The sequence below is a fragment of the Belonocnema kinseyi genome, chromosome 7 (genome assembly GCF_010883055.1).
Source record: "Belonocnema kinseyi isolate 2016_QV_RU_SX_M_011 chromosome 7, B_treatae_v1, whole genome shotgun sequence".
NCBI classification, from domain to species: domain Eukaryota; kingdom Metazoa; phylum Arthropoda; class Insecta; order Hymenoptera; family Cynipidae; genus Belonocnema; species Belonocnema kinseyi.
The window spans coordinates 69,615,749-69,639,251 of NC_046663.1; the positions used below are offsets into that span (position 1 = coordinate 69,615,749).

Genomic DNA, 23,503 nt, shown 5'->3' on the forward strand with positions numbered 1-23,503 from the left:
GCCAATTAGCACAAATGGTAAGTTCCGACAGTGCCTACAAGTGTGCCTACTGGCCGCTAAATGGCAATACCGGTTTCATATGTATACACCTGGTAAATTTCGGAGCCAAAAAAAGCTATTATTGTTATTGAATGTAAAAATAAATTACACATCTACTACTGAAGCGTATCTATTTGTAAAAAGCCCTTGAGAAAAAATTTGCAAAATTTGACTACCTTTTCTCGATTTTTGACCACTGTGCACTAGGACGGAGTGAAAAGGATTAAATTAGTCGAATAGCTTGAGCTGAGCAAAAAAATTTATGGATTGGCATCCGAAAAAAGTACCAAAAAAAAATTTGAAATCGGTTAATATCTTCAATTCCCTTTTTTGATTTGAAAATTTTGAAAATTCCAAAAAATTTCCCTATTGCTTCGAAAATTATGGAGAATTTTTTCTATATACAGTTTTTGCTACTGAATAATAATAATAAATTATAAATAAAAAAATTTTTTGCTCAATTTAGAATTTTTTGAAAATGGCAAAAAACATGTTTCTTTTTGGGTTTGAGTCCTGTGCACACATTTTGAAAAAAGTTGAATATGTCGAATCTGAAATTTCTTCAGCTTGAACCTAAGAAAAAATCTGTTATTTTTTTTTCCGAAAAAGTTTTGTTAATGATGTTTCAAGCATTCAAATATTGTCAATTTCACGTTTTTTAGCGATTTTGACGACTCGATCAAACTAAGTTTTTAGACCCAAAAAATGATGGTGTTATTACGGCAGAACGATATTTTTGTAGGAAATCGCTGATGGACTCATTTTGTGTACAAAATCCAGCCCCCCACTATTTAGGTAAGGGTTAATGCGTAGGGGGATACTCGTTGATGGTATCCTGTTTTTTTTAGCGAACAGGTAATAAATTGCTGAGTTAAGAATTCTTTAGACTTATATTACAAAGTACATTTGCTTTTTATTAACAATTATACACAATATATATTAGAAATTATATTTGCTTTATTTAAAGAATTATATGCAATATATATTATTGATTTTATATTGCAAATTATATTTAGTTTATGTCTGAAATATATATTGTATACAATTTTGAATATGACCCAAATATAATCTGAAATCAGAAATGTACTCCCCCCCCCCCCCCCCCCCCCCCCCCGATAAGCCTAAAAAATTTTATCTGAGCTCTTTATTACCTATTCGCTAAAAACGGGATACCATCAACAAGTATCCTTCTACGCATTAACCCCCGCCCCAATAGAGGGGGGGGGTGGATTTTGTACCTCAAATGAGTCCATCAGCGAATTCCTACAAAAATATCGTTCTGCCGTAATAACACCATCATTTTTTGCAAACATCATTAAAATTTTTTTGGAAAAAATAAAATAACAGCTGTTTTCTTTGGTTCAAGCTGAAGAAATTTCTGGTTCGACATATTCAACTTTTTTCAAAGTGTGTGCATAGGACTCAATCCAAAAAAAACATGTTTTTTTGCCATTTTCAAAAAATTATAAATTGAGCAAAAATGATTTTTTTGTACTTTATAATTTTTTATTATTATTCAGTAGCAAAAAATGTACACAGAACAAATTCGCCATAATTTTCGAAGCAATAGGGACATTTTTTTGGATTTTCAACATTTTTAATTTTTAATTCAAAGAAGAGAACAGAAGATATTAATCGATTTCAAAAATCTTTTTCTTTTACTTTTTTCGGATGTCAACCCACACTTTTTTTTTTGCTCAGCTCAAACGATTCGACTAATTTTATTATTTTCACATAACCCTACTGTGCACCCTAGTGAACATCCATTTTTCTCCGAGAAGGGCTCTTAATTAATTGAATCCGATTAGACCTCCATTACCGAGTGTGTTTAGATTGTAACAATTAACATTTTTCTCTAAAGTGCCTCGTAGCACTTATCCGTATAGCACAATCTCATTTGTATAATCTTCTTTTTGGTTTACTTTTAAAACACTTTGCTTTTCAGCTTACTCTTGTCACGGAAGGTGGTTCGACAGCGAGGGCACTCAATTCGTGATTGCGACGCCACTCGCTCGCAGAGCAGCCTGGTCAAATGATAACAACAGGCCACAGCCCTACAGAAACAGCAGAAGATTATGCTTCATGTACAGAGAAAGCGGAGGTGTCGTGAGTTTAACTACGAGCACGGACGCCTGTCACAGGGAGATTCCGACAGCTCCTCCGATGTTGGCCTTCAATGCGACGAGCATCGGTAAGAGATTAAATTAAAACTCCCAATCTAAACTAAGCTTGGGGCCTACGGTAGGGTGATGTTGTTCTTCGGTAAAGCGGGCTTTGGAGCAGAGCAAACTTTTCCGAAGGGAGAAATCCCTAATGGAATTCTAAATAAAGCCTCTGCTCTGTTTTCAGACAATCGCGAGGCGATTATGCAACTTTTAGCAGCGATTTATCTCACCTGTTGCTAAATCGGTAGAAGGATCGCGGATACCAAAATTTATGTTTCAGGCCTTACAGACCGATCCCTATAGTACCCTATTTTCGAGGTTTGCTCCCTGTGGTACCCTACGGGCATCCAACAATGTAACTTTTATTAATTTAAATTTTCTTTGAATAAATTAACTCATGGGTTAATCACTATTTAACTTTGGTTCGTTTATCTCAATTGTCTTAAATTTTTTGAAATATTTCAGGGTTTTTGAAAAGATTGCGGGTAATTTTTTATTTCAATAATTGAAAGGGTTATTGCAGATTTTAGGGTATTTTTAAAACGTCTAAAGCAGTTTAAAGAGCTTTTAGTTTTAAATATTTGAGGAGACCTATAAGGTTTTAAGATTTTAGTGATTTTAAGGGATTTTGAAGGTCTCGACGTATTTTAGTCAATTTTCCAGGATTTCAGGAAGATTTTAAAGAAGATAGTCTAAATAAGTGAGGTCTTTTGTAGGGCTTCTAAGATTTGAACCGATTTGAAAATATTTTTTGGAATTGAACTTGAATTCTTACTAATTTAACAGGAATTCTGTTAAGACTTTGTAATTATAAACTAAACGAATTTTCGGTCAAATAATTTAATTTTCAACCAACTAGTTAAACTTTCTTCAAAAATAATAGAATTTTCAGCCAAAATGTATGCATTTCTAACCAAAAATATTGTAGATTGTTTAAAAGTCTACAATATAAAATAAATTTAAAAAATAATTTTTGACCCAAAAAGATGACTTATCTACAAAAAGATTAATTCATAATCCAGAAAGACAGTTCAACAAAGTGGTTGAATTTCGACTGAAAAGGGTAGAACAAAATAGTTGAATTTAAATCAAATCGTTGAATTCTTAACTACATGGTCGAATTTTCCAACAAAAATGATTAAACTTTAACCAAAAACGGTTGCATTTCCAACCAAATAATTAAATTTTCGAGCCAAAAGAACACATTTTTCAGAAAGCAGTTGAATTTTTAAATATGGAATATAAATTTTCAACAAAATAGTTGACATTTTAACAAAATGTCGAATTTTCCCCCAATTTGATGAATTTTCTATCCTAAAAAATATATGGTCAGCAAAACAATTGAATTTTCGACCAAAAAATAATTCCGTACCAAAAATTTCATAGTAGAGTTTTTGGCCAAAAAGAATTCACTTTTAACAAAATTAGTTGGATTTTCTTGTTGGGTTTTATTAATTTAGTTCGCATTTAGGAAAACATATATATATTTTTGTTTTGAATTATGAACACGTGAAAAGATTATTTTCTGACAAAGTCCATGTTTTTTTTTTTATAAAAGCTGATAGAATTTCAAAGAATATTATCGAGCCTGATTTTTAATTTAGTTTTTCAACTTTTTTATAAATAAATAAATATGACGAAAAAAATGGCAATTTTTATATTTGACGTTCTCGGTGCTCGTCAATAATAGGAAAATTGTTTTAAACGCCGACGTTTCATAGATTTACATTATATAAAGATATTTCACCATGATACAATAAACAAAAAATGGTTATAAACAAATTATTTGTTGAAAATGTGTTTCCTATCATTTTCAATAATTTAACGTTTTTCAAGTTATACTGCAATAAATTTGAATGGATTCAATATTTTAATAAAAAAAATGTCTCTTACGGCTTTTCTTGTTAATATTATAAACAAATATAATAAATAAATGCATTATTCATGCATTTGTCGTCAGAAAATTTCGTTTTATTTGATGTCATTTTTTAAAAATTAGGAACCTCTTGATAATTTCAGAAAAATTCATACTTTGTTGATAAACCTTATGATTTTTTTAAACAAATTTAATAAACAATTGCATTGTTTGAGCAGTTGTCGACGACAAAACTCGTTGTTTTCAATGGCAATCCTTTTAATTAGTAACTATACGATAATTTCAGTAACATTCATAATTAGTTGATTAATTTTGTGTTTTTGTTAAACAAATTTAATTCAAAAATGCATTGTTCGGACATTTATCGACGTAAAAACTCGTTTTTTTCAAAGTCAGTCCTTTTAATTAAAAAAAAATTATTTTTTCTAGTCAGTACTTACAGTTGGCCAACACAAAAGGGTTTGAATACAAGGAATGATTAAATAATATATTTAATAATTAATATAAATCAATTCTATACCATGGGAAAAGTGGGGATACTCACGAGTTTGAAGAAAGTTTATCTCCTAGAGTTTTAAATTTACTTAACAAAAACATCAATTCGACAAATGCCCAAATAATGCATTTATTTATTAAATTTAAAACAAAAATAAAAAAACTTATCAACAAATTATGAATTTTTCTGAAATTATCATTAGGTTCCTAATTTTAAAAAATTAACGTCGAAAAAAACGAACTTTTGTGACGACAAATGCCTGAATAATGCATTTGTTTATTAAATTATTTTATAATATTAACAAGAATAGTCTTAAAAGAAATTTTTTAAATTAAAATATTGTTTCCATTCAAATTTCTTGCAATATAACTTAAAAAAACGTTAAATTATTGAAAATTATAGAAAACACATTTTCCACAAATAATTTTTTTATACAATTTTTTTTGGTTTATTGTATCATGGTGAAATATCTTTATATAATGTAAATCTATGAAACGTTGGCGTTTAAAACAATTTTCCTATTATTGACGAGCACCGAAAACGTCAAATATAAAAATTGCCATTTTTTTCGTCATATTTATTTATTTATAAAAAAAAACTGAAAAGGGCGCGCGACGGTAGAATCTCTCGTTATTTTTCACGAATAAAACAAAAAGTAGGCGTCCTATCAAGAGGTGATTCTTAACAAAGTTGTAGATCCTTTTTGGGATAACCAGTTTTGTTAATTCATCTTTTTTCGTATCCTACATAGTTTGTCCACAAAATGGATTTTTTTATTTTCCATTATTTTTTGTGCAATCAAAATTTGAATTTTCGATTTTTGAAGAAAATCCAAAAATTTGTTATGATAATCTTTTAGAGCTTTCAAAAATAAATGTTTTTCTTCTCTTGACTTTTTTTCGTATCGTGCGTTTTTCGGCTTCAAATTTTGATTTTCGGTTGATTAAAAAAATTTTGAAAACGCTGTAACTCTGAGAATGTTCTTTTTGTCGAAAAAAGTCATTAGGATAAATTGTTTGTTCTTTTTAATACTATAAATATCCGTACATAGAATTTTCAAATTCATAAAAAGTGGTCTCAAAAATTTTGAAAATGCGCTCACTTTACAATTTTTATCAAAAATGGCTGGTTCACGAACTCGTCCTTTCTTTTAGGACCTAAAAAAATTGTGCCAAAGATGAATTTGATTCGTTCATTTTTTTGAGAGTTATCGTGTTTATGGACGGACGGCCGGCCGGACGGACAGACAGACACACGCTATCATGAAAACCTGACTTTCGGATTCAGGGGGTCTCGAAACGTGGAGATCCGTTGAAAAAGTGTGATGTCAAATTTCCGACAATTCTAATTCTTTCTCAATCATAAATGATGAGAATGTAAAAATATCTAAATCTGTCCACAGCAAATAAGTCTTTCAACTAAAATTATTTTTCCTGCGAATATCATTTTTCTTGTAAACCATGGAGAAAAAGCGATAATTTGATTTTAAGGAAAAAAAAAACTTCTGGAAAACCAGAACCTGCTTGATTTGAAATGGATTTGATCTAGAATTTAAAACTAATTAAAACTAATGTTAGGAATAGAAAAATATTATGTTTAAGAACACTATCAGAAAGTAAGAAACTTTCATAATATTTCACAATTTTTATAGAATTGGTTAACCAAGGAATTTTCAATACAATTATTTATCATTTTAGTGCATTGCACAAAATCGCTGAGTATTCCGTAAGATTCAAGAATATTGGAGAATATTTAAAAAGTTCATTTTGTTTGTATTTTGAGAATGCTATAACGCTGTTAATTTGCATTTTTTTAAAGTCGTAAAGATAAATTGTTCGAGATTTCGAGTACTACAAACGACCGTACATAGAATTTTAAAATCTTGAAAAAAGTGGTCTCAAAAATGTTGATAATGCTTTCACTTTTTAAATTTATATCAAAAATGGCTGGCTAACGAGCTTGACCTTCTGTTGAAGACACTCTATGAAGTACTGATTATTTGACCGATTAATTGTCTCAGTTTACTGAATAAATGCTAAAATCACATATTTGTTAGATAATTATGGCTTATTTCTGTTTTGTATCAAATCTTTATTCATTGCAAAAAATTGAAAAAATTGAATCATTTTCGTCTAAAACATTTTTTTATTCTAACCTGAACTTAAAAAAACTATTGAAATTAGCCTATTTTTCAATCCTAATCCATATTTGATCCAAAGCAGAAATAAGCCATAATTGACCTCAGGGGCGAGGGGTTAAAAAATAAACTCTGTACACTGAAAAATTGTACTCCGTCTACCCTGTAGTTCAATACATTCCAAAATTGTCTAGAAATATCAATTACATTCAACTCCCAATATAAGACCGGTTTCGGGCATGGCTTGCTCATTTCTGTTGATTCAGTTCTAGGTTGACAATTAAATTGTTTTGTTAAAAATTCGTCTTATTGGGTTCAAAATTAACCGGTTTCAGTCAAATTTTCATTTTTCACGGGAAAAATGCAACTACTTGGTCGAAAATTTAACAATCTTGTAAAAAAATCATACATACAGATGGTTTCACAATTTAAATAAACTTTTATTTATTTCTAGAGTCAAATATCTTTATTTGTTGTAAAAATAATTTAGATAAAATTTTATTTCTTCCTTGAGTGAAAAATCTTTTTTTATTGAAAATTCGTCTTTTTATGATTTTAAAATTCTTTTTTTTTGTGTATAAATTTCATATTTTTTTATCCAAATCTAAACTATTATACTGTTTTGTTGGAAATTTATCTTTTTAGGTTTGAAAATTTAATTATTAGGTTAAAAATGAATTATTTTATTGCAAATTCAAGTATTTTATAAAAAAAGTTAATCTTTTATAGTAGAAAATACATTTTTTTGTAAAAAATAAATTAATAAATTTGAAAACTTTACATTTTTATCTGAAATGCTGTTTTATTCCGTTTATAAAAGATTCTATGTTAAAAGTATTACAAGATTAAAATGCAGGAATTTGACTATTAATGATCAAGGAAAATGAAAAATTAGTCAAGGAAAAATCAGGGAATTTTGAAAATGAAGCTCTCGGACACCCTGTCTAATTCTACAAGCAATAACTCACAAAACATTTATTGAAACAAAATATTACGTACAGTAAAGGAGGGGGGGGGGGGGGGGGTAGAAATATTTTCTTACGTTTGGTTACAGAGGGGTGTCGTAGAGTAGGCTTATAATCCGTTACGTGCTTTAATTACGGCCCCTTAGAAATGTCTAGAACTATTCTAATTAATTTGTAATTCAGTGAAGACTCTCAGTTCAAACAAGCATCGAAACTGAAAATGCAACAGTGCTAAGAGGCTTCTCATACACTCTCCTAAACTCTCTATTGTCGGAATTCGAAATGTCCCTAGAAGTGCAATTGAGAAGCTGCAAGGAGAGCAGGCAGGAAATTCATACAGCGCCTTACCAAGGAACTGCAAAATTAATGATTCGTGATGCATATTCATGAACGTGGATCCTTCTAGAGCGGAAGAGTTTTATTAAAATTGAAGGACTAGAATTTCGAACCGCATAATCAAGCCTTATGTATGCCGCCCGATTTTCTCTATTGTAATACGCCTTTCTTATCAGGTCCAAACACTCTATATAAGAGAATTTAAAAGTATTTCCTAACATTCAAGCTCAGAAAGGAAGGCCAGGGTGGCCGCAAAACTTCGTTTTCAAAATTATTATAAAGGAATTTCGGATCAAATTGAAATGGATTTAGAAATTTTTCCTAGTTCTATTCGTTTTCCTTGTTTACCGTTAATTGAATCCCAAATCAAGTTTTAATCAAATAAATTAATGGAACCTTGAAAAGTACTCATAAAGTTGATCGGTATTGCAATATTCTATAAATAATGGAAATATTCGGCATTTGTCACACGTATGCGTATAAAAAAACTGAGAGATTTTTCGAATGGATTTTGCGAATTTGGAAAAAGCCATGAGAAGAATTTCAAATAGAGTAAACAATATTGACAAATATTGGGCTCTTAATAAGACAGATAAATCCTTAGCCAAACAAGAGGATACCCCAACGAAACATATGAATATCAACCAGAGAAGATCAAAATACTATGCAGTATGTTCTTAAAAACCCTTTGAAAATGTCAAAATCTATCGAATTATATGAAATCCTTAAAAATCCTTGAGATCCCGTATAGTTAACATCTTGAAAACTTTAATATATTTTTAAATACCTTAAAAAGGTTAAAACTAATTTTAAAAACCCAATGAAATCTTCAAAATCCTTTTAAATGTCTTCAAAATCCTTTTAAATTTTCTAGAATTCTATAAACTTCTTTAAAATTTCACTGAATTGCTCGAAATTTTTTCAAAATACACTATATTCTTTAAAATCCTTTGAAAATGTAAAAATATCTTCTGAAATCCCTAGAAACACTTTAAAATCGTACGTAACATCTTGAAACCTTGAATATCATATAAAGTTTCTTTATTAATATTTTTAAAAAAATTAACTAATTAAAATCGTCAAAATCTTTAAAATTCTTTGAAATCCTTGAAAGTACCTTGTAATATTTGAAAATCTTTAAAGCCCTACAAAATCCCTCAATTATTCCCAGTAAATATGCTGAAGATTTGTTACAAAACAGCTTTTGACAGCTTTTAAAATCCCTTAAAATCATTGCCCTCTTCAAAAATCTTAGAAAATGGCTTAGATTCATTTTAAATATTCAAAAACCTTGTAGATCTTAGGGACCGTGTATAAATTACGTAGAGTATTTTAGCGGACTATTGCATCTTCGATTTTAAATAGATATTTTTTAGCTAACAAATTCAAATGTATGTTTGAAAATTCAACTATTTGATTTAAAATGTATTTATTTGTTTAAAAATTAATTTTTTGTTGTTGTAAAAAATTAATCTTCCTGGTTGACAATTCATCTGCTTGTTTCAACGTATATGTGTTTTGTTGAAAATTCGTATTTTTTGGCAAAAATTAATTAATTTTTTCCTTTATTCCTTTATTAACTGAAAATCTTTTGTAGTTGCAGATTTAACTCATGTTGAAAGCTCCTTTTTATGGAAAAATGTATCTCTTTTGGTTGAAAATTCAACTATTTGATAGAAAATTCAACTGTTTTATAGAAAAAAGTTTTTTCTTTGTTTATTGAAAACTAGCTTTTTATAATAAAAATCTTACCATTGCATTTTTGATTTAAAATTGTTCTTTTTCTGTTTAAAAATTTTAATATAGGTTGAAAATGTATGTAATTTTTGTAAAACTCGTCTTTTGGTAGAAAATTAGTTCCCTTGGTTGAAAACTCAACTATTTGATTAAAACTTTATTCGTGTCGCTGAAAATTCGTCTTTTTGGGCATAAAATTAGTCTCCTTGGTTTAAAATTCAACTAGTTCATTAAGAATTTATTTATTTTGTTGAAAATTCGTCTTTTTAGGTAGAAAAATATACTGCTTGGTTAAACATTCAATCATTTGATTACCATTTTTCTTATTTTATTAAAAATTCGTCTTTTTGGGCAGATAATTAGTCTCCTTGGTTAAAAATTCATCTTTTGGTTGAAAATTTAATTATTTAGTTACAACTTCGCCCATTTCGTACAAACCTTTTCTTTTTGGCTTGCAAATTCAACATTTAAGATGCATTATCCTCTTTTTGTTAAAAAATCAACTGTTTTGTAGAAAAGTAGTTTTTTTTAAACTGATTTCTTATAAAAAAAATTTGATCATTGCATTTTTTATCTAAAATTGTTTCTTTTTTTGTTTGTAAATTTAAGTATTGGTTAAAAATTTATTTATTTTTTTTATTGAAAATTCTACTTTTTGTAATATAATCGTCTTCTTTACTGTAATATTCAGCTATTTGTAGAAAATTCAACTCTTTTGTAGAAAAATGTTGTTTCCTTGTTGAAAACTAATTTTTTATAATAAAAATTTGACTATTTCCATTTTTTATTTAAAGTTCTTTTTCGCTTAAAAATTTAACTATTGGTTAGAACTTCACAACATTTTTTTTCATTTCACCGTTATTAATAGAAACTTAGTCTTCTTGGTTTAAAATGAAACTATTTGATTGAAAATTTATTTATTTTTTTTTAATTCGTCTTTTATGGTAGAAAATTAATCTCCTTAATTGAAAATTTATTTTTTTGGTTAAAAATTCAACTATTTAGTTAAAACTTTAAGTGTTTTATAGAAAGCCCGCCTTTTTGGCTTAAAAAATTAAAATTTTGTATAAAACTTATTTCCTTATTGGCTGGAAAATCTTCCGTAGTTGAAAAATCAACTTGTGTTGAAAATTCGTCAATTTCATTTTAAAATTGATCTCATTTGGTTGAAGATTCAATTATTTGGTTAAAAATTTGTCTTTTTGGTTCCGTTAAATTATTTTGAATTTAAAATGGAAATCTTTCCTCAGTTCCTTAAATTCATATTTTTTGGTAAAAGTTAAACTACGTTGTTATTGAATAAGAAACAGTTTTGATCAAATCCCCCTAAATTGTCTTGCCCAATTTTTGGATAACCCCTAGATAAATTTATTTTTAAAAATTTAATCAGTAACAATTACATAAGATTAAAAGATTAAAAGATAATAATTGAACGCTCTATAATTATAGTGAAAAAATCTAACCTTCCTCTTTTTTTTTTTGTTTCAGGTCAATGTCTAGAAGATAATAGCAGCGCTGGTCACCGAGCATCGTATTTATTGATAAGTCTGATCGTGATAATTCTTGTGATGTTTAGGTGATTCTAAGCGAAGGAAAACTCAAAGTCGAATAATCGACTTGTTTCTGGTAATCTCGAGAAACATTCTTATATTGTAAATAGAAAAAAAAACTCGGAATGCCGATTGGTTCGGCGAGTTTTAGATTCTTCTAAAACTCGGCTCTATAAATATATTATATATCTGGGAAAGTTTATTTGCAGATACTCGAGGCAGATAAAATCTATCGAAAAATGAATTTCGAATATTTGCCACGTTGCGAAGTAGGAACATATACATCAATTTCCCCTGATGATACGTTCTTTTTGTACTGATAGCTCATAGAAAGTAACTAATTACTTATTAATAATTACTAATTCCTAATTGCTAAATAATTGGTTACTTCTGTAACTCTGGGCTAGACCATATCACGGTACGAAATTGCTGCTCGCATCGGAAATTAAAGAAAATCTTGTTTTATAGCAAGTAAACCGTACGTGAGGTAAATTTTAAAGTAGCACTTAGAAGAAGAAAATATGGTGGGATTTATCAGCTTCATGCAATGTTCAAATCTGCTCAAATTCATACAAAATCTATAATCATTAATTTCTCATTTATAATGGAAAAACGTTACGAAACATTTTTTTCGTATAACATTTTCAGAAAGTTGTTTCTAAATTCGCCGACTATTTTTTTTATTTTATGCGTCGAGGCTTTATTATCTAAAATAAATTTAATATCTTTATACTGGTTTAATTCCAATTTTAGTAAAATCTAGATTTTTGAATATTTTAAAATAAAGTTTTGAATACTTTAAAATAAAGCTGTAAGGAATTTTAAAATCTTTTAAGATATTACAATGCTTTTCTTAAGATTATTGATAAAATTCAAAATGATTTGTTATTTTACAAAATTTATTTTGAGAGAATATTTAAAAAGATTTTAAGGCATACCAAAAGCTTTCTAAAATGTTTGAAAAAGAATCTGGAAGATTTTAGGGCAAGTTTTCGTTCAGGATAATAAAAAACTATATTCCTGGAGATATTTATTTATTCAAAGATTTATTTTAATTGATCAAATATATGAACACTTTCTCCAAATATCAAAAAGTCATGAATATTTTTTAAACATTCAAATTTTTCCTTGCATTTCGTAAAATCCTAAAAAATAGAATCTTATTATAGAAATTTTTTAGATACTTTTTCAACTATCTTAAATCTTCAAAAATTTATTTGAGTTTTCTCGAAGAACCTAGACAAAACATATGTGTGTAATTTTAATACAAATAAACAGAGAAACTTTAAAAGAATCGAACAATTTTTTTTTAAAATTCGTCTTTTCTGCTTAAAAAAATCATCTTTTTTGTTATCAATTTCATATTTTTCAAATTAAAATTTGAACTGTTTGATTTCAAATAAAAATATTTTTCAGTTTAGGATTCAACTGTTTTGTTGAAAGTTAATCTTTTTGAATGATTTTAACTCTTTTTTTTTTTGAAAATTCAATCTCTTAGTTGAAATTTAAACTACTTTCTTAAAAATGCAATTGTTTAGTTGAATATTTATCATTTTAGTTTAAAATTTGACTCCCTGGCTGAAAATGTAACTACTTATGGATTTAAACATTTTTATTTTTAAATTTTAAATAAATTTTATTTGCTAATTAAAATATTTAGGTGTTTTTGATTTAAAATTAACATTTTTTGGATGAAAATATTACATGTTTCGTTAAGGATTCACAGTTTTTGTTAAAAATTCAACTACTTGGCTAAAATTTGAACTACTTTGTTAAAGAGTAATTTTTTTTATAAATGATTCATCATTTTGTTTGAAAATTATTTTTGAACTGAAATATCAGCTGTTACATTTCTCGATGAGAATTAATCTTTTTTGTTGGAAAATTCCACTATTTGGCTAACGATGAATTTTTTATTGAAATTTTGATTTTTCCTATCTGAAATTTTCAAAAAACTTTTTGAATTTTCTTAAGATTCTTAGTGAAACTAGATAACAAAAAAAATAAACATCCAAAATTAATAGTTATTCGACATGTTATTTATTTGTAATCAAAATTATTTTCTCCGTCAAATTGAGAAGCTACATGTGCGTGTAGCGCGCCACTGAATTTCACTGTTCTGTGAAATTTGATTGGCTTTAAATTTGATGTGAAATCGAGCAAATTTGAACTCTCTCTGAAGTCGATAATAATTTTTTTAATTTGTACATATTGAGAATATGTCCTTTTGCAACTTTATTGATTAAGGCACGATCCTTGTTGGATGTAACTAACAATAAAAGGAAGTTAAGGTATTAACCAAGTGATTCAGCGCAATATTACCTACTCTGTAATTAATTAGATTATTTGATCGCTGGAGTCGAAGCTGGATAGGAAAAATTGCGCAAAGGAAATGAAAAACGACAAATCTTTCGGGGACAATGGTGTAAAATGTAAATTGCTGTAACTGTGATTAATTTGTCGCCGAAGAAGATCGCCAGTTTTATTTCCTCTTTGCCATCTGCAACTCCTTCCACTGACTCTCGTGCAATATCAAAGAAGTTCTTGATTTTTCGAGACACTGAACTTCGAAAATCCACTCAAGAAAAGTAATACCGACACGATATTGTGTTAGACGAGGAAGCATAACACGTCATTTTTTTCCCTTTTTTGAAAATTAAATAGTTGCAACTCCTTGAAGTCTTCTGTTCAAAATCCATTCTGCTGGAGAAAAGATATATTGGAAAAATAGAAAATCATTAATATTTTTAATAATTTTTTTTGGATCAATTACAAACTAATAGGGGAGCTTACCAGTCGCTCGATAGCGCTAACTGTTCTAGTTGAAGTTTCGAAAATATCGAAATTATTTATAAAACAAAGTGAAAGTATAAGTAATTCATTTAAAAAGATTTAATATTTTAATTACTAATCAGTTTTTCTTGCATAATTCTAAATTTCACAAATCTAACTTTATTTTCTACTGAAAAAGTATTTTAAAGTATCTGTTTTCATGAATTTCTCTATTTTTTACACCGAATAGCTGAATTTTTAACTAATAAATCTAAATTTTAAACGAAAATTGAAGTACTTCAATTTTCAAACAAAAAGGTACATTTTTAAACAGGAAGATTATTTGATAAGAGAAAGGCAAGTTTCAAACAAAATACATGAATTTTAAACCAAACATTAGAGATTTTTCCTAAAAAGGGTACAGTTTTAACCAAAAATGGATTATTTAAATTTTCAATTAAAAAATTGGATAAGCGATAATTCGATTATGTATTTACAATAAATTTATAATGAAAAATTCTAAATTTCCATAAAGAAATTGAGTACTTAAATTTTTAGTTAAACAAATTAATTTGTAACAAAACAATCGATTTTTTAACAAAATATTTCAAATATATACCAAAGATATGAATTTAAAAACAACAAGAGTAATTTTCTACCAAAAAATACGAGTTTTCAAGAAAACAACATGAATTTTCAAGCACATGCTTGAATTTTTAACTAAAAAGATCAAATTTTAACCAGAAATTCTTTATGAATGATATCATGATATAGTTCAATTTTAACCAATGGAAATGATTTTTTAGTAGAAAAAATCATTTTACAAAATGAAATACTTAAATATTGAGCGAAAAAAAAGAGTTTTTAACTAAAAAGAAAACGAGTTTCGAACAAAATCGGTAAATTTTCAACCATTTTCAAACAAGCAGAATAATATTCTACCAATAAAGACGAATTTTCAACGAAATAAATGAATTTTTAACCATATATTTGATTTTTCAATTAAACAATACAAATTTTTAATCAAAAATGGAATAGTTTAATTTTCAATGTAAAAAAAAATATATAATTTTTAACCAAAAAAAGAAATTTCAACAAAATAGTAAAAATTTCAACGAAAACAAATGAATTTTCATAAAATAGTATGAATTTTTAATCGCCTACTTGAATTTTCAACAAAAAAGACAAATTTTAAACCAGAAATGATATATAAATTATATCATGGTATAGTTCAATTTTAACCAAAGGAACTGAATTTTCATCTAGAAAAAATTATTTAAAAAAAATTAAATAGTTAAATATACAGCAAAAAAAAGAGTTTTTGACCAAAAAGAAAACGAATTTCGAACAAAATCGGTAAATTTTCCACCATTTTCAAACAAGAGGAATAATATTCTACCAATTAAGACGAATTTGCAACCGAATATATGAATTTTTAACCATATAGTTGAACTTTAAACTAAAGAAGACAAATTTTTAACCAAAAATGGAAGTCTGTTTTTCAGTTTATGAAAATATATCATTTTAAACCAAGAAAAGGAGTTTCAACAAAATAGTTGAATTTTCAACGAAAACAAGCGAATTTTCACAACTAAGATCTATTTGCAAACGAGAGTAATTTTCTACCAAAAAATATGAATTTTTAATTACATAGTTGAATTTTCTACTAAAAAAATATGCAAGCAGAATAAAAACTATTTTGAAAAATAATAGTTCAATTCTCGACCAAAAAGATTAATTTTTAACCAACAAGAATAATTTTAAAGAAGAAACGAACTTTCAATAAAATAAATGAATTTTCTACCAAATGTTTGATTTTTAAACTAAAAAAGATCAATTTTCAATCAAAGAAATGAGTTTTCACAAAAATAGATGAATTTTCCAACAAGAATAATTTTCTACATAGTAATATGAATTTCTAATCACATAGTTGAATTTTTAACTATAAAGGATTAGTTTGAAAGCAAAATAAGAACTTTTAAAAATAATAATAGTTAAATATTTAACCAAATACATTATTTTTCAACCAAAAATATTTATTTTTAACCAACATGATTAATTTTCAAGCTAAAGGAGACGCACTTTTAATAAAATGCATGAATTTTCTACCAAATTGTTGATTTTTAAACTAAAAAAGATACATTTAAAAAATGAATGAGTGAAATTTTCATTTAATTAATGCTCTACAAAAAAATGAATTTTCACCAAAATAGTTACATTTTCAACCAAAAAGTTTTTAAGAAGGATTTAAAGATTAAAAACGTTGAATTTAACCAAAAAGGACAAATTTTTAATTAATTAGTTCAACTTTCAACCAAAGAGAAAAATCTTTAATCGATAAAATAAATTTTTTTCCAAGTGTTTCAAATTTCAACCAAGTAGTTGAATTTTTAATAAAAAACAGTTGAATTCTACCAAAAAAATTTAATTTTCGCCGAACTTTGACAAGAACTAGCCTCATTGAAATAGCTATACAAATAACTCTATTCAAAATAGCTGTGTATTAGCAAAAAAACTTAATTCGGAGAGTTGTCATGATTTAATTTTTGAAAAAAACTTCTCTATCGCATGTGCTTCCTCGCCGATGTTTGAATGAATTGAAGCGAGATATAAACAGAGAGATGTTCTATTATTAATTATTCATAATGGTAGTATTATCGTGAGATGAATAATTAGCAGAGATGCTGAATGGAGGACGACATTATTGTAACTTATACAGAGTCTATATTATATTATTGTACAACCATCATCGTATTGACGAATATCCAATCCGGGATAATCAGGAATGAACGTGTTGGTCAGGAAATGACAAAAAATGAAATAAAGAGTCAGCTATTTTAACAGTAGAGAGCAGCCAGCTTTGTTTTCTTTTTTCTTCTTATGATTCAGAACTTTTATCCAAAGCTTGGAAAAATAAGGATCTTTAATAAGAAATTAATTAATTAAATTTATTTTTCAAGTGAGAGACCGTCTATAAACTGCGGTACCAATTTTAGGTTTTTTTGCCTAAAAATTGTTCACTAAAAAAAAATGAATTTTCAAGAAAACAGTTCCTTTTTAACGCAGAAAGATGACTTTTCTACCAATAGAAGCATGTTTAACTAGTTGAATTTAAAAAAACAAAATTTTAACAAAATAGATGAATTCTCTACAAAAAAAATAAATCAAGAAAGATGAATTAGAAACAAAATAGTTAAATATTCAGCTAAAAAGTTATTTTTGAAACAAACCTAGAATCTTCAAATTTTCGGTTGAAAAATTAATTCTCAACAAAAACAAATTTGACTCAGGTAAATTAAACCAAAAAAAAAAGAATTTTAAAATAAAAGAAGAGTTGAATCCTCAACCAAAAAGATGAATTTTCAATCAAAAGAGATGTACTTTTAACCAAGAAAGATCAATTTCAAACCAAATAGTTGAATTTTCAGATAAAAAGATATTTTTTTAAACAAACATAGAATCTTCAAATTTTAACTAAATAGTTGAATCCTCAGCCAAAAGGATGAATTTCCAACAAACAAGAATAATTTTCTAACCAAAAAGAGGAATTATCAACAAAATAAATAATAATACATTTTCTACATAATAGTTGAAATTTAAACCTATAAAGAATGAATTTTCAACCGTTAATTGGAAAAGTTTCTTTTCTTGAATAAAACATGAATTTTTAACAAACAAAAAGGAACGAATACAAATGCAAAATACAACCAAATACAATAGTTTTCAATTTAATTACTTTTAACCCGAACATATTATTTCTCAACAACAAAGGTTATTTTCTACCAAAAAGTTACATTTTCATAGAAGTAGTTTAATTTTTAACAAAAAATATGAATTTTCAAGAAAAAAAGTTAATTTGTAACTAATAGTTAAATTTTTCAACAAATTGTTGAATTCTGAATCAAAACAGACGAGTTATCTAAAAAGTAGTTAAATTTTCACCCCGGACATATGATTTTTTAACAAAAAGGTTGATTTTCTACTAAACATTTACGTTTTCATAAATATAGTATGATTATTAACCAAATTTAATTTCCATCCAAAAATTTCAATTTTCAACCAAAAATATAAATTTTCAACCAAAAAAGTAATTTTCTACAAAATTGTTGTAATTTTTAGCCATCAATATGATTTTTCGACAAAACAGTTTAATTTTTGACTACAAATTATGAATTTTGAAGGAAAAAATGTTTTGGTTTCAAATAAAAAACAGTTGAATTCTACACAAAAATACGAATTTTCCAAAAGTAAGAATTTTCAACCAAAAAGATTAATTTTCCACCGAAAAAGACGTATGTTCAACAAAAGAGATAAATTCTAAACTAAATAGTTCAGTTTTCATCTAGAAAAAATTAACTTTCAATTGAAAATATCAATTTTCAACCAAAAATGGAAGTTAAATTTTCGTTAAAAAAATCAATTCTCAACAAAAAACAACCATTTTTTAATAAAACAATTCAATTTTAAACAAAAAACATTAATTTTTAACCAAATAAATTAATCTTTAACCAAAAAATGCATTTTTAACGAAGTAGTTTAACTTTCAACTAAGTAGATAAATTTTTGTCCAAACGAGATAAATTTCAAACAAAAAATATATAATATTAAACTTTTCAACCAAAAATTATTGGATTTTCTCATGGGATTCTGTAAAGTCAGTTCGCATTTAAGCGAAAAAAGAAAAAAAGTATAAATTTTTTGAAAACAGGTGAGCAAAAGAATTAAATTCTTTAAAAATTTCAAAAGAGGTGGGCAGGCGAAAAAGGCTGAAGCCTGAAACATGGTAGCGATTATTTTATTAAGTAATTATTAAACTTTACAGTTGAAGGGCCATCTTTCGCGAAATTCGCAAACTTTTCTTAAATTCGTCATCAGGAAACGTGCTAAATGTTATCTAAGATGGTAACATTACTCCCCCCCCCCCTCCCCAACTTTGTATCTAACCGTATTCTTTTTTTTTTTACCCCCCTGAAATTCGTAAAGTGGTTCATGGACGGGCTCTAATTAATAATTACACTAGTTGCTAACTAAATTAATTCAGCGAAAATAGAGCCTTTCAGGCTTTAGGTAAACGGTTCCAACTCTCACTTTTCTTCGTTAAATTTTTCAAATGTCTTTACCATAAATCCTGCATCAAGCGGAAGCATTTCAATGCGCACAAATCGTTTGACGCAAGTGTAGTTTTTAGATTAGGTAATAGTTAATGGTACATTAAGCCGTATTGTACCTAATTGCATATTTAGCGTAAATTAAGTAAATGTGTAAGGTTTTAGCTTTTAGAATAAGCTCAATGTGACAGCAATCAGATGACGCCCCGCGGTTAAATTATCAATTTAAATTTTAATCACATACATATTTAAATTTATGTGATATCAATCATTATATTTTTTTTCATTTTGAAATTATATTGAAAAAATGAGAGCTTGAATAATTTTGAACATCTGGGATAAAATTGGAGAAGGACGTATGAGTAATGAAATATTCCATAAGTAGGTTTCTTGAGCAAATTGAGGAAAGAATTCGGATTGAGAGGTACATAAATTCAAATGTCGTGGTTCACAATTGAACAATCATTTGTAAATTCAACATTAGGTTCACATTTAAACTATTTAGCATTGAAAACTAAGAATTTACATTTGAAAAGTGTTAAATAGCAAATCAAAATCTTGGAAAATATAAACCATTTAAAAATTAACATCAATTTTGTTATAAAAGTTAAACAATTCCAAATAGAAATTAAAGGGTTCAAAACTTGAACAAGTAGAATCATCAGAAATTGAATAATTCCAAAATTGTATTTTATCAATCAAATTCATTTTAAACAAATTCGAATTACATTGGAAGTAAAATTTAAATTCCTCAAATGTAAAGGCTTCAAGACTGGGTAGCCAAAAAATAGTTCGATTTTCAACGAAAGCAATTAATAAAAAAAAGTGAAGAAATTGATTAGTTAAATTTTTAGTTAAAACAATTAATTTTCAAAGAAAAAAACGAATTTGTAACAAAATAGTCAAACTTTTAATTACAGATATGAATTCACAAAAAAAAGAATAATGTTCTGCTTAAAAATAAAGGTTAACCATTTTTAAACATGGAACATTGTACCTAAATAAACAATTTAAATTTGAAGCGCTTCAAATAGAAAGATTAAACACTGATGTTTTAAAATTTATTAAAATGCTAATGAATTTTGTAAGTCGAGATTATATTCGTAATTATTTCAGAATTTCAATTTAAATTATTTTATATTATTAATTTATTAATCATATTTGTACTTATACTTTTATCATTTAATTTTTAAATTTAAAGCACTCCAAAGATAAAGCATATCTATTTTTCATTGGCATCCTTTAAAAGTTAAACATATGAAATTAAAAGTTTCATAAATAGAAATTTTTCATTAAACAATTACAATTGCAGATCATTTGAAAATTGTAATTCTAAGCGAATTTGAAAAATAAAAACAATATAAACATTTTAAAAATAAGAAATAATTTTTTCTTTCAATAAATCAGAAACTTTCTGAAAGAATTTGAATTTGAATGCTGAGAAAGAAACTTTCTTGTGACCAGATTTCAAGTACGTTATTTTTTTTTTAATTGTACATAATTGTAATTGTTGCTTCTAATGTAAAAAATACCTTAAATTTTTTTTTTAAATTATAATATTATAAAATTGTGACAATTAAAATGAACAAAAAGAACATCTTAAAATCGTATGAAAAAATGCTTTAACTGCCTCGTAACAATTTTCTCATTATTTTGAAAAAATACAGGAAACGATAAAAAAAGAAATTGCAGAAATAATGTACTTCTCGAATAGAATTTTCGGCGAATTTCCAATTACCTAATGACGACAGGCAATGAATCAAAGCATAAGACTGTCATTATTTTTGATTGGTCGCTCGCTGTTTCAAACACAGCTAGAGTCGATAATTATGGACACATCCCAAACATTGTACGGTACCCCCCCCCCCCGGATGGTGGGGGTCGGCAAATATTATGCGTTGCTTAATGAGACAGATTCAATCATCCACTGCAGGTAATCTTGCAAATTTACATCAGATGCACACTATTATATCGCTATTGTTGCCAATAGACTCACTTCTCAAAAGCAACATTTACCTTCAAATAGTGATTAATTTCATCAAAATCATTTAAAACTTTCGGGATACCCTGGTGCCCACTTTCTTTTTTAATTTTTTAAATAATGAGTCAATTGAAATAGTTTCGTTTATTCCAATAAATATTAAAAGTGAGTGCTAAAGACAGAAAATACTTTTAATTTAAAAAAAAAACACCTAAAAAATTGACCTGTTGTCCCGGTTTGATTATTTTTGCAAAAAATGTTAATAAATTCTAAATTCTAAAAAATTAAATTCTAAAAAAAATGTTCGCTGAATTTGCATGCATAAATGTACCGTGGTGGGCACCCGGGTGTGCACGAAGGGTTAAAATAATTGTTTCTATTTTTATTGAATCTTTTTATCATAAAGCGAATTTCAAACCGCAATATGCTTGGCGGTTTTTCCAAGATATTATAATTTAGAGAAGAAACACTTGCGTGATGTGAAGGCTCAAGGATATAATTTTTAGTATGTGTAATAAATAAGTCTTTGTTCTGGATTGTATATACATTTTTTTTAACCGCGGGAAATAATAGTGATGTGTGAAAATAAATATTGCGAAAGAGAAATCTCTAGGAAATAATAATGTCATTTCGCTCTTCATAAAAGCAATCTTTGTCAAAGGCAATCAGATTCTGCCAGTCGAATCTCAATGCGCTGATTTGTGATATTGGAAGTACCACTTGATCGTTTCGTTACACCAAAAGGCAGAAAAAATATGATATGCATTTTTACTCCCTAGTTTCGAGATATTTTGATCTTTGGAGAATCAGTTTGACTTTTCTCGACGGGAAATCTTTCTTCAAACATTTATTCAGAGGGAAAGACAGAATTTCCATTAAGGAAAAGACCAGCAAACAGAAGGAAAAAAATGCGTTGGTAGTTCCAGTCTTTCCTTTTATTCAATTAGCTGGTCCAATTTTTATTCTACAATTCTTCAGTTCAAATATAAATGAACAAATAATGGTAAAAATGTATTCTTATAGTTGTATAATATAGCCCATTAATTACGTAAAGTTTTTTCGCGGTGGAGAGGTTCCGGAAAATTTTACATAATCCTTACTTTTTTTGGATGGGAGGTTCGAAGCATTTCTTGCATAAGTTTCACCTTTCTGATTATTTTCAAAAAAAATTGTTAACTGTTGAAATTACTTTTTATACTATCATGCACATTATCACGAAAATCACATGAAATTTTTGCTTTCCTTTGAAATTTTATGAAATTCTTTGGAAATTTTTGTAGGTCCATTACAATTGTATAAATAACGTGAACATTCTATGAATTCGATGGAAATCATACGTAATTTCTTAAAACCCATATAACACGATATAACTCCCTAGGAATCGCTTAAAGCCATTTAAAAAACTATTAAACTCCCTTTAAAAATATCTGAAAATCGGTTATAATCTTTAAAATTCTGTAAGATATTTCGAAATCTTACGAGATTCTATGAAATCACTGAATTTCGTTTAAAATTCAATGCAATAAAATGTATTAAAATATTTTTAAAATCTTTATATCTCTTAAAATCCGTTAAAATCCTTTGAAATCTTTACAAATCTTCTGAAATGCTCTGATAATTTATGAAATCTCTTTAGATCTCTTCAAGTCTTTGATATCTTATTAAAATCCCCTGATATCCTTCAAAATTTATGATATTACATCGGTATTACATGAAATCCTTTAAAGTCCCGTGACTTATTTTAGATATCTTAAGACCATATAAAAACTGTGAAAATCCTTGAAATTCCTTTAAAATTCATTGAAATCTTTCAATTCCGTGGGAATCTTTTCGAATCTCTTGATATCCCTTAAAATACATTAAAATTCATTAAAATTTTTTTCGCGGAGCATCGAAATTCCTTAAAATCCTTTATAATATTCGGAAATCCTGTAAAATCTCCTAAAATCCCTTAAAATCTCTTAAATTTATTAAATCTGCGGGAATCGTGTTTTAATTTCTTAAAATCTCTCAAAATCCGTCTGAATTATTGCTTATCTCTTGAAATCCTTAAAAATCCTTGAATTAGTTTACGGACATTTGAAATCTGTAAAAGCTCTCACAATCCTTTAAAATCGTTCTTTGAGATCTCATAAAATCCTTAAAAAGACTTTAGAAATCTGTTTAAATTCCGCAAACATTTTTTAATTCTTTAAAATACTTTATAGTCCTTTGAAATCCCTTAAAATCCCTTGAAACCTCGGTAACAGTGAAAAATATTGATAATTTTCTGATATATTGTGTAAAATATATAAAATCTCACGCAGGGGGGGGGGGTAATAAAAATCTCAATAATCCTTAC

The 23,503-nt window shown here is 27.2% G+C and overlaps 1 protein-coding gene across 1 annotated transcript in view; it reads left to right on the forward strand.

Moving 5' to 3' along the window:
- LOC117176320 overlaps positions 1-11,978 on the forward strand; it is a 556,505-nt gene extending 544,527 nt beyond the window's left edge. The window contains exons 12-13 of the mRNA XM_033366539.1: positions 1,985-2,230; positions 11,240-11,978. Of these exons, the coding sequence (XP_033222430.1) occupies positions 1,985-2,230; positions 11,240-11,331 (338 nt within the window). The 3' untranslated portion in view covers positions 11,332-11,978. The remainder of the gene's footprint in view (positions 1-1,984; positions 2,231-11,239) is intronic.
- The last annotated feature ends 11,525 nt before the right edge of the window (positions 11,979-23,503 follow it).